Below are 20,548 nucleotides of genomic sequence, written 5' to 3'. Positions count from 1 at the left end.
TTCAAAACCAGGTTTGCCAGCTCCAGAGTCTGCGTGCTCTGGCCGACCCAGGACATTCGCCCTGCTTCTCTGAACGCGTTTCCTTGTCTGCGCACTCAGCCTCGCCTGGGCCTTGAAGTTTCTCCTGTAACAGTGGCGAAACACTCAGCTCAGTGCCTGGTGCTCAGTGGCCAGCGTGAAAGGTGGCCGTGATTATTACTAACTTGCCACGTGACCCTCTTTGTCTGGGCTCCCTTTTTTGTAGGAGCATCCCCGACTACTCTCTTAAGTTGCCTGGGGTGGGGGTGAAGCAGAAACTATCAGGAGAGGGGGAAGTGCTAAAGGAAGTTCTGGATAGATTTACATGGAAAAAAAAAGAACAGGTATTTTTTCCATTGTTCTTCTTTTTTTTTTTAAAAAATGACTGAACAATATGGCGTTCAGCAAAGTATCTGCGAGGAGAGGCAGTAAACAGGTTAATCGAGAACAATCAGGCAGCGCAGCCTGGGCAAGGCCACACTGAGGAAATTGCTCAACAGAGCCAGGAGGAATCTGCAGAGCTTGCAGTTCAAACCCAAGGCTCTGGAGCGCTAAGGGGACATATGCCCTTCTCCTCCAGGAGACCGGGGACTATATGTCCCTGACGTGGGATCCAACAGACCCCATGACCCACCCTGAGCCCTGCTGCCCCTGCTTTGTTTGAGATGATTGACCAGCTTCAGTACAACTGGGAGTCAACTGATGGGCTGAGGCCCAGGTCTCCTCAGCCCCAAGAAGGCAGCGCACTGAACCCGGAATTGGCCTGCTTCTGAAATGTCTCCTTCCTGTCATGGGCCCGAATCCAGTCAGGCACCGAGCCCACCTCCTCAGTCACACACCAGGCACCCGCTCCACCCCCAGCAGCACCGCAGCCTTCCTCCCCAGCTCAGGAAACACCATCTCCCATGCGAGCTGTGGTTCTGCCTCCCCAAGCCTCACCTACTTTGATCCTTGATTAGAATCTGACCCAGACCTCTTTTTGCCTAAAACCATCACTGACGTCAAGTTTGGTCCCAGACATTTCCCTAGACTTTTTCCTCAAAAGAAACCCACAAAACCCCCACACTGACACCCCAGTACGCTCAGCACTGTTCCCCGGCTCTGGCCTGGTTCACCAGGCCCTGTATACCTCTCCACCTCTCCTTCCATCACACTCTTCAGTAACTTGGGCCAGGCTTCCCTTTCCCTAGATGGACCCTGGGCCCAGCACCCACCCACCCCCCTCCCTTCCCCCTCTTTACACCTGGCTAGCCCCACACAGGCCACCCCCCCACCAATATCACAGCACCCACAGCCATTTAGAGTGATCACTACTTAATAAACTGTCCTCTCTGCCCACCAGCAAGCAAAGCCAGGCCAGAGACTCCATGTGGCTCCTCCACTGCACACGGCAGACACTCGGGGAAAGTGGCCAGAGAAACGAGTGCCTCATGTGCAGGCCCTGGCTCCGCTGACCCAAGGGCAGACTCTCCTCATCTGTTCAGCAGGCGAGTGCTAGTCTCACTCGGACAGAAGGAAGGAGGAAGGAAGGGCCAGACAGAAAGATGCTTACAGGGTTAAAGCACACTTGTCAGCCACTACAGCAAACTCCACTTCCTGAAAAGCAGAAACAACTCCAACACCCAACAACCCAAGTCTAGCTTAGCAAATTTCAATGCAGCAACTCAACAGACTGAGTCTTCAGAACTGTGGGGAAATGATTACGATAATGTCAGACGAAAAACAGGATATAAACTCTGACTTCAAGCACGTAAAACCCGTGCCCAAGGCTAAGTGAGGACCAGATAAGCACAGTTCTCACTGAAGAACTGCTGACAGGGCTGCATGCTTTCTGTCTTCCAGGGTGTGGAAAAAAGTCCCTCACTGTAGATAACTCAAAGCCATGGGGAACAAAAGAGGACTTTTTTTCCCCTATACTTGGAGCTAATGCCTTTTCCTTCTGGAATTCTGAAGGAAGTGGTCAACTTCTTACACCATCAGCAGTTCAAATTTCCGGATCCACAAGGTTAAAAATGCTCTGTGTGATTCTTGCCACTCATTTCCAGGCCTCCACCCACCCTCACCCCCAACTGCTACAGGGAGCAAGCAGAAATGAAGGGCAGAGAACAAGGAGACGAGCCCACGATGGAACACACAGTACCTTTCTTAGTCGTGGTGAAGTACTTGGAGTCCGTCATTTTGGTCCCTTATCTGTGGCCAGACTCTGCAAGACAGAAGAAAAGGTGACTTGCCCTGTGTTCCATTCGATTTTGATTTCACAAGACAGGAGGATGATCCAGTGCAGGCCTGGCAAGGGAAGAGAGCTTCTCATCTCTTCACTGGGCAAATGAACTGTTGGATAATAGCTGACTGGGTTCTGGAAGGTAACTCTGAAGGATCTATCACAATTTCGAATGTGCATACCCTTTGGCCCAGCAGTTTGACTCCTAGGAATCTCTCCCATGGAAATACCTGCACAGTATCGTCCGTAACAACATGCCACTGGAAATAAATGCCCATGGATAAGGGAATGGCACCATACTTTGTAAGAGTCCCAGGATGAAAAAGCACTTAACGATCATGGTTACAGCAACTCCTACGCGGTGCTCACTCTGTCTAGCACTGTGTTAAGTGCTCTGCACGCGTGAGCTCATCACAGCCTCAGGAAGGTACTATCATTGCCTACAGAGTCAAAAGCGCTTGGAAAATGCCGAGTTTAAAAAGCTAGGGGGGACTTCTCTCCCCAGCTGTTTCCAGGCTTCTCTAACAGTGACAGGCATTAAACTTCTCTAGAGAGGGTGGGAATCGACACCCTGCAAGCTCCACAGCGCTCTCCCAACCTAACTGGTTAGTTTTCTCAAAGCGCCTCTCAGGACACCTCCTAGCATAAAACTCATGGTGTGAAGCGCTGGTCTGCGGCGACAAGGCAAAGAGAGCACCAAGGCCCTCTTGTTCATTCAACGTTTACTGAGCACATACCACGGAGCCTCGACAGTTCTTCTTGGTCAACATACGAGAGATGAGCCACAAAGAAGCCAAGTACCCCGGGTACATGGCAGAGGCTTCTGGGGTTGCTCTAACATTTGTTAAGATGCTATCACTGGGGACCTCCCTGGTGGTCCAGTGGTTAAGGCTCTGCACATCCAAGCAGGGCTATGAGTCTGATCTCTGGTTGGGGGACTAACATCCCATAAGACGTGTTATGTGACAAAAAATAAAAAGCTACCATTTACTGAAGTCCTATTAAAGCCAAGGGCTTTATACCCATTATCTCATTTAATCCTACCAATAAGGTAACTGCTTTTACCCCCTTTTATAGATGAGGAAGCCAAGGCTCAGGGATGTCAGGTAACTTGCCCAAGGTTATGTGGCTTGTAAGTGGCTGGACTGGGAGGCCATCTCAGCTTCCTTTGAGCTCAGCTGCTGTGCTCTACGGATGCAGAATTCTCCTTCCCCGGGTGAGGGCAAGCCCAAACCCGGACAGTGGCCTAGGGACTCGGTGCAAAAACCCGTGAGACTCTCAGCCTCCAGTCCAGCCTACTGCTTCACATGGTACAGGAAACCACACAACCCAAAAAACAGACATGTGAACGGGGAAAACTCACTCACTGTGTCCCTTCTATTGCTCAAACTGTAAACCGTTAACACCTTCTTTCAATTCATTACTCCATGTGGGTGAAATGAAGGTCACTGTTGGGATGGCTGTGAGAGTCAAGGATCATTTCAAAAGTCCCTGGAAGCAAAGCCAACAATAGCTCCCCTCCAGCCCAACTGTACTTTTCCAGTTTAAGCTTCTACTTGTGGCAGGATGGCCACGGGGCTGTTCCCCAACTGAAATGCCCAAAGGTTTTGTTTCAGTAACTGACGGGGAATCAATACATGCTGTGTCTCGGGGCTGCCTTAGAGCCTTTGTGGATCCTGTTAGGATAAAGCGATAAAGGCTTTGCTGACAAAAGTATAAAGAAAAAGACTGAATCCCACATTCCTTTTGCTTTGTCAGGTTGAAAGGGATGACGGCACTTTTCTGAGGGAGCTGCGGGAAAGAGTAGACGACACAGCTGGTGCCTGCGGTCCTGGCAGCAGGAGCTGGGGCTGCAGACAGACCCACGCGAGCAGGACCCTAGTTGGCAGGAACGCGGCCGCATCCGTCCTCTGAACAAGCGTGGCCAGTGTTCAGTCGATTGTTGTTGAAAGAAATGAAAAGTGGTTGTTCAATTAGCCCAGGGAGCCTCGGCCTACTCTCCGATAGCTACTAGGTAACTGTTTAAGCACCCGTTTCCTACAGGAGTTGACGTACGTTAAAAATAATTCCCTTCTGAGCATACAGAGAGCCATTTTCTTAGAGAAACCTCCCCAGTCTACAGGCTCTTTCTGGAGCTCTAAGAATGTGCAGGTGAAGGAGACAATGGGGTCTCTGTCACACAAGAAAAGCTGCCTGGCTTCAGAAGTCACAGGTGATGAGAGCGTCAGCAGAAGCATCCCGAACAGGAGCCCACCTTGTTTCCCAAGGTTCAAGTCAGTCCAAGAAGAGGGAACAATGAAGGCAAGAGGGGTTAAAAGTCACAGAAACCAAGGCACAATCGCCTCCAGTATCAAACCCAGAAGGAAGTCAGAGTGAACACAGCGAAAGCTACCTGAGATGTCTCACTTCGGCGCAGCCCAGAAACGTGCTTCTCTGGCAGAGGGGGCTGTCGGGGCTGGCCCCTCATCCACAGGCGCCACACAGCATCCGGGGCCCTGGAATCCCTGACAGGTCTGCGGTGGACGCAAGCACCCAGGTGGAGGGCAGGGAGGGAGAGCTTCTCTTCGGGGGAATTAAAGAAGGCTGCAGGGTCGGCCAGTGAAGCTCTCAGAGATACGAGTCCTCTCACAGGTGCTAAGCAACTCCTCGCAAACTTAACCGCCACGCCGCACGCCTGCTGGCGCTGGCGGCCTCCTCCCTCCGCAGTATCTACTTTGCCTATCCCTCTGCAGTGGGCCCGGTGGGACTGGGGATGCAGAAACCGTATCCCTCTGAAGTCATTCCGCATACAGGAAATTAAAGCGGAGGAGGAAGGGGAAGACAGGAAGAAATGAAAATGCTGTTGCAAAGCCGTGACAGAGCTCCGATTAAAACCCTCCCCTCACTGGGTAAGACCCCCTGCACCCTCCAGGTGGCTCTACTGAGGGTGGCGACCTGCTTGCGTCCTCTCACCGCAGCTGCCTCTAGGATGTCGGCGCAACAGAGATTTTTCATCCTCTCTGCAGGAGTGGAAAAAAACCCCACGGTTCAGTCAGAGTCTGAGCTCAGGGAAGGCTGGTGCTTTTCTTGGCCCCGCTCAGCCGTCGCCAGGCACCGTGTCCCTAACGAATGCAGGCCATGGGGGCCAAGGCTCTGACCGTGTACCTGAGCCACGACTGAACGCAAGCAGCCAATTTAGGCAAGAAAATGCTGAGGGTCTGGATTCCATCTTTGGAAGTGGCAAGGCGCATGAGAACAAGCAGCAACTGGAGGGACTTTCTGTTTCAGAGCCTGCTACGGCCAGTGTGATGAGTCACTTCTGCTAAGGATGCGGCGTTCTAGGCTGGGATACCCCTCAATTTCAGTGTTTACAGGCCGCAGGACGCCTCGAGGGGACGGCGCGGTCCAAACTCAAAGCAGGGCGCGCCTGGGAGGACCGGCTCGCCCCCACTCTGTCCTCCCGCCCACAGCCCTCAGAGGCTGACTTTGATGCGACACACCGGGGCTGGGTCCTGCCCATTTCACTTCTTTTAGAATTCTATTGACAGGGCTGCTTCTTCTGCCACTGCTCTTAACGAAAGGAGCGGAGTGAGAAAGCCGCAAACGCGGTGGTTTCCTCTTACGTTTCATAAACTATAAAGAAGCTCTTGGTGAGACTCACTGACACGCTGGCCAGGAACAAAGACATAATGTAATTTAAGAGTGGAAAAAGGAAAGACTAGCTAAAGACTGAATTTTAGCCACTGGAGTTAGGGCTGGGTTTAAGAAAAAAAGTCCTCAACACCTTTCAAATTTTTGAATCATCATCACAAATCTAAATGTAATTTTATGAACAGGAGATTAAAAATATCTTTCTGTGTTTTAAGCTAATACATTATGGGACTTCCCTGGACCACATTATGGGAATTCCCTGGTGGTCCAGCAGTTAAGACTTCAAGTTCCCAAGGCAGTGGGCATGGATTCGATTCCTAGTCGGGGAACTAAGATCCCACTGCTGCTGCTGCTGCTGCTGCTAAGTCGCTTCAGTCATGTCCGATTCTGTGCAACCCCATCGACGGCAGCCCACCAGCCTTCCCCGTCCCTGGGATTCTCCAGGCAAGAACACTGAAGTGGGTTTTCCTTCTCCAATGCATGAAAGTGAAAAGTGAAAATGAAGTCGCTTAGTCGTGTCCGACTCTTAGCGACCCCATGGACTGCAGCCTACCAGGCTCCTCCGTCCATGGGATTTTCCAGGCAAAAGTACTGGAGTGGGGTGCCATTGCCTTCTCTGAGATCCCACTACTATGGCCAAAAAAAAATTTTTAAGAAAATGTTGAATGTATTTCAACTTTTCTCCAAGGTCTCAAATTTACTAAGAGTAATTCACTGAGCTGTTAACTGGGGCTTCCATGATGGCTCAGATGGTAAAGCGTCTGCCCGCAATGCGGGAGACCCAGGTTCAATCCCTGGGTTGCAAAGATCCCCTGGAGAAGGAAATGGCAACCCACTCTAGTACTCTTGCCTAAAAAATCCCATGGACAGAGGAGCCTGGTGGGCTATAGTCCACGGGGTCACAAAGAGTTGGACATGATTGAGTGACTTCACACTAGAATTAACTGAGCTGAGGTTAACTTTAGTTGAAAGTGGCTAGTTTAAAAAATCACAGCACTGGGTACAGAACTGGGGAATACTGTGCAATCATGAAAAAGAATGAGGCAGTGCCGCCCATACCTGTGCGCAACACTCTCTAAGCTATCAGGTGAAAAAGAGCAAGATGAAAAACTGGATGTAGTGTACTAGGATTTCTATTAACAATTAAAATATTAATAAAACAGAAACACGCAAGTGTTTGCAAATGCATGGACAATCCTTGAGGGTAAATAAGAAAAGTTGAGGGCTTCCCTGGTGGCTTGGTGGTGAAGAATCCATCTGCAAATGCCGGGGACACGGGTTCGATCCCTGCTGCAGGAAGACCCCATATGCTGAGAAGCAAGTAAGTCCATGTGCCACAACTACTGAGCCTGCGCTCCAGGGCCCACGGGCTGCAACCACTGAGCACCAGCGTCTCAACTACTGAAGCCTGAGCGCTCCAGAATCCACGCTCCATAAGAGGAGAAGACACCACGATGAGATCTCACGCGTCGCAACGAGAGAGCAGCGCCTGCTCACCGTGCCTAGAGCAAAGCCTGCACAGCAACGAGGGCCTGGGACGGCCAGAATGATAAGCAAATACAGTGTTTAAGTGCCCGTGACCATCAATTAAAAATAAAAACCAGAAGTTGACAGAAGTTTCCTCGAGAAAGAAAGCTGGACGAGCAAGAGACTGGCCTCTCACTGCTTACCTTGTCTACCCTGGGAGCTTCATGTCCTGTGCACGGATCGTCTCTTTTCAATATAATGCAGTTTAGAAAACTATGCCGTGTCTAATCCAAAGCACTCCCCGCTCCCCACCCCAGGCTCCCCCTTCAGGCTGCCCCGGACGAGCCCCTCCAGAGCCAGACGGGCAGCAGCCTGCTCGGCAGCTCGCTCAATCACCCTGCGCACTGCTCCACAGCCCTCCTCACGGCTCTATTCAGGATCTGTCCTGTCTGATGCCGTCAACCCAGTGACCAGCATGATGTCTGGCACATTCCAGGAGTTCACCAAATGTTTGCAGGCAAAATGAAAGACAGGTTCCCAAAGCAGCTAGAAAACCAAGGGCTCATAACAGATCAAAACAACAGGACTCCTTGATGAGTGCCAGACGGTGATGACTGGGCGAACTGGGAACATAAGGCTTTGCAGTTAACGTTCTGCAAACATGGCAAGACTGATCCAGAGCTGAGACGGCTGGCCAGGAACTCCAGCCTTGCTACCAGCAGCTGAGTGACCCTGGGCAGATTCCCCCACCTCTAGGCCTTCCTTTCTCCAGTTGTCAAGGGAGAATTCAACCAGATCCTTGGCCTTTCAAGCTGCATCCCGCCCCACCACCATCCCATTTTGAAATTGTTTAAAATAAAAGTGGACCTGCTCTGGCTGAAGGGAGGGTGAGGGCCCAGAGGCTGGCTCGTTCCACTATGCCCACTTCTCTCCCTCCTCACCAGGGGCCCTTCGGATACCCCACCATTCCACAGAAAAGTTTGAAAACAAAGTTTAAATGACCGAATCCCTCTGGCATCTCACGTTCTAGGATCCCCTGCTAGAGGAGAAACCCACTTCCTCACCAGTCTTCCTGGGCATCAAACAAGAGAAACGGAGCACGATCATTCACAGAACAGAAAACATTTCCAAGGGGACAAAAAAGAAAACCAGCTCAGAAGGCAGCAGGGCCAGCAGGCCCCGTTACATCTTCAGTAGGAGGGAGAGTGCCAACAGGCCAAGCAGCTCCCCAGACGGCCGGCCGACGGCCAGGGAGAGGGCTGTCCTGGTTTTGGGCAATGATTCATGTCTGAGCAACTCCCGCTCTGCAGTCGGCCGAGAAGCGTGAAGCTGGCAGTGCCTGCGCAGCACGCCGTCAGCACCCAGGGACAGAGCCAGGAGACAGTCAGAGCCTGTCAGTGGGCGCAGCCAGAGAAATTCAGGAAAGGAGACGGGGAAAGAGCATCTGACGAGGTCTGAGCCGGCTCCAAGACCCACCTCTGAGTTCAAGGATATTCGGGCAGGGAAAACCGATCCCCAGAAGTCTGGGCTGCTGGCTTCCAGCTTCAGTGCTGAAACTATGACTGTTAACCTTGCTTGAGGAATGGCTTTCAGAAGCCTGCTCTGAGGCAAGTGTTGGCTCAAGGACAGTCAAGACTCAGGTAGGGGAGTGGACAGAAGGGGCGAGGGGAGTGCCACCATCTCTTGGAACACAAAACCCAAACTTTAACCAAACCATGTTTTGCTGTTTCAGTTCTGTCTCAAGGACAGAAGTTGATTCATTTCATGATATCCCCCCACTCCTGCCATGCCACGTCAAGTCTGGACACAAACAACAAAGGTTTGTGTCCATTATCCCATTTAACACAGACGGTGTTTACCAGAGACAACGATCCTACTCGCCCCAGTAATTCTACTCATTGCTCCTCGCCTGTCTGACAGTCCCCTCTGCAGAAGGAAAAGATCCTCACAGGTGAGTACTAAAGTTCACATTACTGACAGGGAGGCAGGTAAGGCCACCTTGAAGATTAAAAGGTGAGTCAGCGGTAGAGAAACCAGATTTCAGACTTTCTCTCTGAGACGATGTAGTCCCCAAACTCAGATCGGCTCTTTCGAGCCAGCTCAATTGCTCCGAGAAAGTAAGCCGTACTCTTCTTTGGGTTTGGAACAAGATCTGAAACACAGGTGGCAGTGGCTGTGGCAATGACAGCCATCTGTCACGCGCCGTGGGCCAGAAACGACATCGTTTTACGCGTAATCCTCACAGTGATCTGTGGAGAAGGTACTGATAATATCCCAAGTTTACAGATGGGCAAACTACAGCCCAGAGGGGTCAAGGCATTTGTCTGGAGTCACACAGCTGGAAACTGGTAGCACTGACACTCTCTACCCGAGCCCCACAATGAAGCCACATGTGTCCCACCGTGTCCAGAGAGGCGACTCCTCCTCTCTGACGAAGCCCTGGCAGAAACACACACACTCCAGGCTAAATGGTACGTGAAGTATGTTGCCACACATCCCTGCCGAGTCCCTCGAAGGCTGAATTACAGGTTGTTTTAGGGCCAGCCCATCCAGCGGGCCCTAAACGTCAAGTTTGGTAACGTGCCCAGCAAAAGCCCGTCTGGGTGAGCTCACTGAGTTACGGGCCTCCTGGGATCTGGATGAAAACTGATTAGTCAAAGTCCATCTTCTGAGACCCAATAACAACTGAAGTCTCAAAACGAAAAGGAACCGCAAGCAGGCAAACGGCACGGGCAGCGTGCTATCAACTGAGTCTCCAGGACTGAATTCTAGCAACAAGCGCTGGTTCGCAACTAACCTCCAAGCAAACAGCAATGCATGGCAAGATCTGCTGCCAAGTAAAGAAAAGTTCCTTAAACACAAAATAATAGGGGTTTCTTCTAAACAGTCTTTAAATTAATGCAGATGAGAAGACAGGACCAGAAACTACAGAACTAGGCTCCCAAGACCTTGGTTTTCCTGCCTATACATTGGGAACACCTTCTGAAAATCCGTCTCATTTTGGATATAGCCTGGGGCTCTGCCCCACACAGGAGCACACACACACACAGCAGACAAAGCAGTCTTTCCCTGCTGGCTCTTTCAGGTTCCAAGGGCAGGGGACAGACTTCAGGGGAACAGCCACGAAATCATGCCCTCCAGATAACACCCACCAAAGCTCAGACTTTGAAATGGGTGGGGCCTCAAAGGAAGCCCTTCTGGATTCACAGGGGCTTGCCGGGATGTGAAAAGACGTATCAGATTTGGAGAGGGAGGGGTGAAGGTGATATGGAGAAGACCCACAAGATGCCAGCAACACAAAGTGAATAGAGAATCACTAAACCAACACGATGCTGCAGGAGCGGCCGAGAGGAGACACACTACGTCCAAGGAGTGGTGGCTGCGTGGGCGCAGGAGGGCTGAGGGGCTACTCCACGTTCAAGGTCAGGAGGGGCGGCCATGAGGAGGTGCGTCCAAGGTGAGGAGCAGCCGTGAAGAGGTACCCCACGCCCAAGGTAAGAGAAACCCAAGTAAGACGGTAGGTGTTGCAAGAGGGCATCAGAGCGCAGACACACTGAAACCATACTCACAGAAACTAGCCAATGTGATCACACGGACCACAGCCTGGTCTAACTCAAAGAAACTAAGCCATGCCCATGGGGCCAACCAAGATGGGCGGGTCATGTGCCCATGGGGCCAACCAAGATGGGCGGGTCATGGTGGAGAGGTCTGACAGAATGTGGTCCACTGGAGAAGGGAATGGCAAACCACTTCAGTATTCTTGCCTTGAGAGCCCCATGAACAGTATGAAAAGGCAAAATGATAGGATACTGAAAGAGAAACTCCCCAGGTCAGTAGGTGCCCAATATGCTACTGGAGATCAGTGGAGAAATAACTCCAGAAAGAATGAAGGGATGGAGCCAAAGCAAAAACAATACTCAGTTGTGGATGTGACTGGTGACAGAAGCAAGGTCCGATGCTGTAAAGAGCAATATTGCATAGGAACCTGGAATGTTAGGTCCATGAATCAAGGCTAATTGGAAGTGGTCAAACAGGAGATGGCAAGAGTGAATGTTGACATTCTAGAAATGGATTGGAATGGGTGAATTTAACTCAGATGACCATTATATCTACTACTGCTGGCAGGAATTCCTTAGAAGAAATGGAGTAGCCATCATGGTCAACAAAAGAGTCAGAAATGCAGTACCTGGATGCAATCTCAAAAATGACAGAATGATTTCTGTTCATTTCCAAGGCAAACCATTCAATATCACAGTAATCCAAGCCTATGCCCCAGCCAGTAACGCTGAAGAAGCTGAACGGTTCCATGAAGACCTACAAGACCTTTTAGAACTAACACCCAAAAAAAATGTCCTTTTCATTATCGGGGACTGTAATGCAAAAGTAGGAAGTCAAGAAACACCTGGGGTAACAGGCAAATTTGGCCTTGGAATACGGAATGAAGCAGGGCAAAGCCTAATGAGCTTTGCCAAGAGAATGACTGGTCATAGCAAACACCCTCTTCCAAAAACACAAGACTCTACACATGGACATTACCAGATGGTCAACACTGAAATCAGATTGATTATATTATTTGCAGCCAAAGATGGAGAAGCTCTATACAGTCAGCAAAAACAAGACCAGGAGTTGACTGTGGCTCAGATCATTAACTCCTTATTGCCAAATTCATGCTGAAATTGAAGAAAGTAGGGAAAACCACTAGACCATTCAGGTATGACCTAAATCAAATCCCTTATGATTATACAGTGGAAGTAAGAAATAGGATTATACAGTGGAAGTGAGAAATTTAAATAGTCCTTTAAATAGAAATTTAAAGGACTAGATCTGATAGATAGAGTGCCTGATGAACTATGGATGGAGGTTCGGAGGTTCGTGACATTATACAGGAGACAGGGATCAAGACCATCTCCATGGAAAAGAAATGCAAAAAAGCAAAATGGCTGTCTGGGGAGGCCTTACAAATAGCTGTGAAAAGAAGAGAAGCGAAAAGCAAAGGAGAAAAGGAAAGATATAAACATCTGAATGCAGAGTTTCAAAGAATAGCAAGGACAGATAAGAAAGCCTTCGTCAGCGATCAATGCAAAGAGATAGAGGAAAACAACAGAATGGGAAAGACTAGAGATCTCTTCAAGAAAATCAGAGATACCAAGGGAACATTTCATGCAAAGATGGGCTCGATAAAGGAGAGAAATGGTATGGACCTAACAAGCAGAAGATATTAAGAAGAGATGGCAAGAATACACAGGAGAACTGTACAAAAAAGATCTTCACAACCCAGATAATCATGATGGTGTGATCACTGACCTAAAGCCAGACATTCTGGAATGTGAAGTCAAGTGGGCCTTAGAAAGCATCACTACGAACAAAGCTAGTAGAGGTGATGGAATTTCAGTTGAGCTATTTCAAATCCTGAAAGATGATGCTGTGAAAGTGCTGCACTCAATATGCCAGCAAATTTGGAAAACTCAGCAGTGGCCACAGGACTGGAAAAGGTCAGTTTTCATTCCAATCCCAAAGAAAAATAATGCCAAAGAATGCTCAAACTACCTCACAATTGCATTCATCTCACACGCTAGTAAAGTAATGCTCAAAATTCTCCAAGCCAGGCTTCAGAAATACGTGAACCAGGAACTTCCTGATGTTCAAGCTGGTTTTAGACAAGGCAGAGGAACCAGAGATCAAATTGCCAACATCCGCTGGATCGTTGAAAAAGCAAGAGAGTTCCAGAAAAACATCTATTTCTGCTTTATTGACTATGCCAAAGCCTTTGACTGTGTGGATCACAATAAACTGTGGAAAATTCTGAAACAGATGGGAATACCAGACCACCTGACCTGCCTCTTGAGAAATCTGTACGCAGGTCAGGAAGCAACAGTTAGAACTGGACATGGAACAACAGACTGGTTCCAAATAGGAAAAGGAGTACGTCAAGGCTGTATATTGTCACCCTGCTTATTTAACTTACATGCGGAGTACATCACGAGAAATGCTGGGCTGGAAGAAGCACAAGCTGGAATCAAGACTGCCGGGAGATCAGTCCTGGGCGTTCACTGGAAGGACTGATGCTAACGCTGAAACTCCAATACTTTGGCCACCTCATGCAGAGTTGACTCATTGGAAAACACTCCGATGCTGGGAGGGAGTGGGAGCAGGAGGAGAAGGGGGCGACAGAGGATGAGACGGCTGGATGGCATCACCGACTCAATGGACATGAGTTTGAGTGAACTCCGGGAGTTGGTGATGGACAGGGAGGCCTGGCGTGCTGTGATTCATGAGGTCGCAAAGAGTCGGACACGACTGAGCGACCTGAAACCAACACAAACACTGGCTGGGACATGGGCTCTGTGCTAATCTATGGCCCCTGTCATTTGATTCTCCAGTAACCCATTTAAACATGAGGATGAGAGATGCTGACAGAGGAGTGACACATCCAGGGCCAAAACAAGTGCACGTGCTTAGGAGCCTCAAGGCAGGGTCTTGGCGGGAAAGGAGCAGGTGAGCCTGGGCGGGAAAGGATGAGATTCAAAGATAGCCCTGGATGCCAGGGTGAGCTGGGCCTGCCAGCAGATGTGGTAATCTCATCAAACGCCAAGTCTCATGCTAACAGGCACTGGGCGCCACTGACCATTCCCTCCCCCGTGAAACACTCTCTTCTCAGGGTTCGAGGAGGCCATGCTCTCTGCTCTCCCTCCTACCCCACAGTCTAGCCTTTGTTATAGAAACACATTTATATTACCTGTTTCTCCCTCCATAACGAAATTCCATGGACGAGGATTTGTCCATTCCATTCCCTGCTATGTCCCTAGCTCCTGGACGGGCGCAGGGCAAGCAGGAGGTGCTCAGTCAATATGCAAAAGACTAGGGCTAACTTCTCTTGGGGAAATTTTATGTAAGCCAACCTCAGCTAAAGGGCAGCCTCCCAATGTTCATTTCATGGGGTGTGCCAGGGTCGGAGCTCCATCTGTTCTGATTGTCAAGCTATTTTGATAAAATTGAAATTGAGACTGCCAAACACCCTAGTTCATTTTCAGCCACTGCTGCTGCTGCTGTTAAATCACTTCAGTGGTGTCCAACTCTGCGACCCCATAGACAGCAACCCACCAGGCTCCCCCGTCCCTGGGATTCTCCAGGCAAGAACACTGGAGTGGGTTGCCATTTCCTTCTACAATGCATGAAAGTGAAAAGTGAAAGTGAAGTCGCGCAGTCATGTCCGACTCTTCGCGACCCCATGGACTGCAGCCCACCAAGCTCCTCCATCCATGGGATTTTCCAGGCAAGAGTACTGGAGTAGGGTGCCATTGCCTTCTCCGATGGAAGGTAAATAAATACGCGGTAAGAGAGAGAAGAAAGGGCAAAGGGTAGAAGATCAGGTCGCAGCATCTCCAACAGGAGAAATCTTCAGGCCACTTCTCTCAGATCACCATCCTCTGCCCTGGGCACCAGCTCAGAGCGCGACCAGAGCTGCAGGAAGTTAGGGTACAAACGCTGGGGAAGGTGGGTGGAGGGGGCCCTGACACCAGCTATGATGCGAGCTCAGGGAGGCCCTCCCCTCTGCCTGCAACCCTCCTGGCCCACGGAGGCCAGGGGCCTTCTTCCTGGTTCCTTTAGTTGCCAAGCTCTTCACTGCCTTCTACTTGCTGATCCTTCTGCCTGGATTAGACTCATCCTTCAAATCTCAGCTTAGGTGACGTCACTTCAAAGACACCACCCCTGCACGCACTAAATAGGTATTTTTCTGTCCTCGTAGCCCAGTGCTCCTAGTCACACATTCACCGAGTCATACACAGGTCTGTATGCTGGGGATGAAGCAGTGAATTAAACAGACAAAAACTCTTCCCCTCATAGAGATTACATCCTAACGGCAGACTGGAATGATAAGCAAGATAAAAGACTAATATACATATAGGATCTCAGACCGTGAAAAATGCTGTGGAGAAAAGGAAAACAAGGACAGGTGGTGTGGGGGAGGGGGAGTGCGAGGTTGAGATTTAACCAGGGTGGCCACAAAAGGCCTCCTGAGAAGGTGACAGGTGGTACTGCCCGGGAAGAGCCTTCCAGGCACAGAAAATAATGCAAAGGTGGGAGTGTGCCCGGCCTGTTTGAGGAATAGCAGGGAGGCAGTATGGCCTGAACAGAGTAAGCTATGAGGTAGCAGCAGGTCATGAGGTCAGGGGAGGATGGATGGGGCCTTACAGGCCAAGGTCAGGACTCCGGCTTTGACTCTGAAGGAGCTGAGTCCCTGGAGAGTTTTAAACAAGTGTCCTGAGATCTGGCTTATGCTCTAACCAGAGGAAGCAGCTGTGCCTCGTTTCCCTCGTGACTTGCCCATTTTTGTAATCATTACGTCTGTTCTCTATTTCTTCTTGGTCTCTCCCCCATTGCAATGTGGTAAGCGACCCAAGGGCAGAAACTGTGTGGCTTGTTTACCTGCCACCACATTCAGCCCAGTGCCAAGCACACAGCAGGGCTCAATAAATACTGAATGAATGAGTGAATGTGAAGACATACAAAGGCTCTGACCTCAGTGTCTCAACACCCAGCCACCCAGCCCTTAGAGATCAGAGAGTGAGGACCGCAGAGACAGACTCCTCTTATACCTGGCTATAACGAAATTTTGTCTTTCTACTCTGAATAAGCTTAGGACCCTAAAAGCTATTAGGGTGTGATAAAAAGTATGTGCCACCCAAGTCGAGTACTCTACAGAGCTCAGCTGTAACAAATGTCTTCAGTGCTGAAAACCAATACTGAAGGCTTGGTTTTAAAGCTTTAGAGACCTGAATTCCAAATCTACCAGCTTGTGGCTCAAGTCCACAGAGGAGACAGAAGGTCAGTGACTAAGACATCCTGGCTGATGAACTCTGGGCACTCTGTAGTCAACCAGCCATACCGTTACTCTAACTGGAGGAGGCCTCCCAACTTCAGGGAGACTCTCTTAGTAGAGGTCAGAGGTCAAGCCCAACACTAAAGAACCCAAAAAGCATGAGGCTTGGGAGAAGAACCACAGCCAAGCCCTCCCGCAGCTCTATTAAAAGCAGGAGACAATTCAAGAACAAGGGGTTGGGAAAGGAAAGGCGGCCCCAGCAGGTACAACCCAGGCACTCGAGGGGTCTGCATAGCCTAACAGGCACAACCATACCACAGCTCACGAGAATTACTACGTCACGTGCTTAAGGGGTAAGTGAGGCTAAGGCAAGTGAATACGTACAAAGCCCTCAACGGTGTCCAGTCCACCAGGAGCTTGATGAACGTTAGCCACTTTTATTCCTACACAGGGAGAGCCGTCACTACTGGCTCCTCCCTGCTGCTCCCCAGCCCCCAGGTCTCTGGAGGCCCTGGTGCACTCTGGTAGCAGCAGCAGTTGGAGACCAGTTAATCCCACCACAGGGCGGATTTCTCCCGACTCTCCTGGGGTGATATAAGGAAGGATGGGAGATCATCTGGGAAGTGCTTTTGAGTTCCCCAGGAATCCTAAGAGTTCAGTGCATTCAATATCCACTTACTCATTCATTTACTGAGCACCTACTATGCACCAGATATTTCACTAGGTGCTGGAGACACAGACAGTTCACACAAGTCCTCTCCAAGGATTAAGAGCTGCTTACTTAGAAGACCGCCAAGTACACAGAGAATGACAACACACTGGGCCAGTGCCTCAAGACATCCAGCTCAGGCTTGCAGGTGGTTGGGGTGGGGGAGCAGATCAGAGGGGGAGCACCAAGCAGTGGTCTAGAAAAAGGGGCGTGTGCGACAGCAGCCTGTGCCCAGGAGGCGGGGCCAGCACAAAGCAGAGACACACAGGCCAGCAGCTGGGCTGGCGGGAGCCCAGAGCAGCTGCATCTGCCTGCACTCGGGGAGAGGCTGGAGTGGGCAGCTGGAGAGACGAGGCAGGAGAGCCCATCGGGGCTAGAGCTCAAAAGGCCGAGCAGGCCAGGCCACGAAATGTGAGCTTCAGCCGAGAGCAAGGAGGGTCCACGGATGGACATTCAAGTAGAACTGTTTAAAAAATATGTATTTATCCAGTCGTACTGGGTCTTAGCTGCAGCACGTGGGATCTTTTGTTGCGACCCACGGACTCTCTAGTTGTGTAGTGTGGGCTTAGTTGCTCTGCGGCATGTGGGATCTTAGTTCCCTGACCAGGGATCAAACCGGAGTCCCCTGCATTGCAAGGCAAATTCTTAACCACTAGGCCACCAGGGAAGTCCCCTCAAGTAGAATTATTTTAAAAAGGTTTCCCACGTGCCTAATTAATATTTTCTCTCTGGAGCTATTCATTCCTCTCTGTGTGAAGAGAAAAAGAACACAAAAATCATTTCTGGGCTGTGAAAACTTATCAGTGATCTATCTTAGGCAAAAAGACCTATTCATAAAAAGAAATACCTGCAAGTAACAGAAGCCCCTTTGGCTTTTGGAAACACACTGGAGCTCAAAACTCATAACCAAGCCATGCTGGCTCACCATTAGCACATCACACTTTGGTGCCAAGAATGGGGGTTTTCGGGAAGTAAGCAAGCAAGTCATGCAACGGCTTCAAGGATAACTAGAAAAAGATGAAAGTCCAAGCCCAGAGCTAGCAGGACCAACAGACTGAACTTGTTCTTAAACACTTTAAGGAAGTGAAACAAGAAGGGTGGGAGAAGTCCTGTGTACACAAAGGTGTCTGCAGAGAGAAGTAACACCCCCCGAAACCAGGCCCCCAGGAAACATCAACTGCCTGGGGTCAAGGCCCTCGCCACAGCAGACTGCACAAACGTCCCTGTCCAGCTTCCACACGAGTCAGTGCTGAGGCGGAGGGGAAGGTGGTCGGATTACTGTAGAGCTGAGGTAAAGGTGGCTCTGGGTCACACTACCAAGAAGCTGCCGAACCGGGAGGAGAATCCACAAGCTGCCGAACTGGGAGGAGAATCCACGGCTGACAGATGGGGGGACAAGGAAGGCTCTTTCCACACACCACTGAGCTCTTCAAGTCGCTCAGGTGAAGCCTCTACTCAAACCACACTCAACAGTTAAACTTTATACAAAGTCTGAGGGATCTGAGTCTTTGAACATTCGTGAAGCCACTCTTCATGAAGCTGCCCTGAGGGGTCAAAGGAGCCTGGTGGGCTCAACTCAGGGCAGGGAGCCAGACACTCAGTGCTGCTCCTGTTCCTACCGTCTGTGACGAGTCACTTCAGCTCAAATCCTGCCTTGGAGGGATGGGGATCAGGTGACAATATTAAGTTTCTGTGAATTCAATGGAACTAGGAAAACAGACAGTGGAGTTTAAAAACAGGTACTGCACAGTAATATTTATACCCCAGCTTTCTTTATACATGTGTGGAAACCCTCACAGGTTCATTAAGGCTTGTAAAACCCAGGAGTGGGTAGGAAGTCAGCAGGTCTGTGCTGCTGTCAGGGAGACTGAAGCAGAACTGCAGCAAGTGAACGTCTGCAACTGAGTAAAGCTCAGACTCACAAGACCTAGTCCTCTGGCCATGAAGCCACCTCACTGTCTCCCAGGCAAGATGTGTGTTCTCCAGTCAAGAAGCCATGGGACCTGCACTTTTCTCAGAGACTCAGGCCCTTGCCTTGGGTATGCTCTTCAAGAACCTAGGGCCAAAAGATACCCTAGGGGTCATGTGGTTCCTCCTCTTACTTGAAAAAGAATGCAGCTCGACCACTCTCAAGAGAGGTTCAGCATATTCTTAAATCCATTGTGTGGCTAGACTGTTTTATGTCTCACAGTTCTCAACAGTTGGGAAAAACGTCCCTTCTCGGCCTGAACAGTAATCAGTTACAGCAATGGCCTGCAAGACCATTTCATCCTAAAGAAAGTGAATCAATGCTCCTTAGGAAGGTAGATGAGAAGCAAGAAAGCTACATCTGTAGAGGCTGTTGTTCAGTCGCTCAGTCATGTCCGACTCTGCGACCCTGTGGACTGTAGCCCACCAGGCTCCGCTGTCCATGGGATTCTCCAGGCAGGAATACTGGAGTGGGTTGCCATTTCCTTCTCCAGGGAAATACATCTTTCTATAGACGCAAATAAATTTAATGGCGGCTAAAGATATTAATCAGCCCCTAAACGCCAACCTTGCTTCAGTCTCAGCAGGCTGCAGGGCCCTGCAAGCCCAGGTAGGAACCCTGGCACTCATCCATACTACTCGACTGACCTTACAGGTGTGACTGAACTTTTCTACGCCTCAGTTCCCTCATGGATAAAATGGGGATAATAATAGTAGATGCCTCACAAAGATTGCTGGGAAGTTTAAATGCGGCATTCTACGCACGGTGCCTGGACACAGCTCAATAACCAGCAGCTAGCATTCCCATCAGTAGTTCTGGCGTTATTACAGGGGTCCCCAGGTACCTCGTCTGTGAGGCGCCTACGGACAGACCAATCCTCTGTCCAACCCCACCCTAAAGGCGGTGGCGCCAGGCCGTTTCATAATTTTTTTTTTCTTTTTTTGAACCTTGGCAAAGAGATAAGGCCCTTAACGACGACGAGGAGGCCTCAGGACAGCCACGGCGGTGAGTGTGCAGGGGGAACCAAGACCCGAAGAGAAGTTTCCTGTCAGGCCAGGCGCAAGCTCCCCTGGGCCTAAGTCTAGGAGTCTCTACGGGAGGGCGCCCCGGCAGGGACTGCGGACCTGGGACGGCTGGGGTGCACGCCGGCGGCCAAGGGGGCGCGAATGAATGAACCCGCAGCCCTTCTGCCTCCTCCCGGCCTGGGAAGCCACCCTAGACCCTCCAGCGCCCCGTCCTCTCCGTGACCTTTGACCCCAGAAACCCCTCACCTCAGACTCCCGACTCCCCGCCCCACTTCTTCTCTGGCCTCGCCATGCTCCCCGGTTCCTCACCCGCAGGTCCGAACGGCTCCTGACGCCACGGTGCGGCTCGACGCGGCAGGAAAATGTCCGCGGCCTTGTCCTCCGGCTCTCCCGGTGCGCCCGCGCCGCCGGACGCTCGGAGCCCCGAGGCTGTCACCTGCCAGGCGGAAGTGAGCTGCCCGCGTGCGGGCACTTCCGGTGGACGCACAGGCTGGGGGCGGGGTCAAGGGTACAACCCGGGCGGGGGCGGGGGCAGTGAGGCGGGGCCAAGGGGGCGGTGCGTCTGAGTTAACTCCGCCCTCGACACGTTGCTGCTCCGCCGAGCAAAAAATACCACGAGACGGTTAGATAGTATCCCGGACTCAATGGACGTGAGTTTGAGTAAGCTCCGGGAGTTGGTGATGGACAG

The 20,548-nt window shown here is 50.7% G+C and overlaps 1 protein-coding gene across 6 annotated transcripts in view; it reads right to left on the bottom strand.

Moving 5' to 3' along the window:
* AP1B1 (adaptor related protein complex 1 subunit beta 1) overlaps nt 1-20,319 on the bottom strand; it is a 48,263-nt gene extending 27,944 nt beyond the window's left edge. For 2 of the 6 annotated variants that reach the window (XM_027566385.1, XM_027566388.1), the window contains exons 1-2: nt 20,170-20,319; nt 2,159-2,221 (exon numbers count right to left, since the gene is read on the bottom strand). In XM_027566385.1, coding sequence (XP_027422186.1) covers nt 2,159-2,195 — 37 coding nt within the window. In that variant the 5' untranslated portion in view covers nt 2,196-2,221; nt 20,170-20,319. Of the gene's footprint in view, nt 1-2,158; nt 2,222-4,631; nt 4,989-20,169 lie in introns of those variants that run through there. The other 4 variants (XM_027566387.1, XM_027566389.1, XM_027566390.1 and 1 more) reach the window with 3 other exon arrangements.
* Nucleotides 20,320-20,548: the final 229 nt, after the last annotated feature.

This window comes from Bos indicus x Bos taurus, chromosome 17 (assembly GCF_003369695.1).
Source record: "Bos indicus x Bos taurus breed Angus x Brahman F1 hybrid chromosome 17, Bos_hybrid_MaternalHap_v2.0, whole genome shotgun sequence".
NCBI classification, from domain to species: domain Eukaryota; kingdom Metazoa; phylum Chordata; class Mammalia; order Artiodactyla; family Bovidae; genus Bos; species Bos indicus x Bos taurus.
This window is presented reverse-complemented; position numbering and strand designations above follow the sequence as displayed.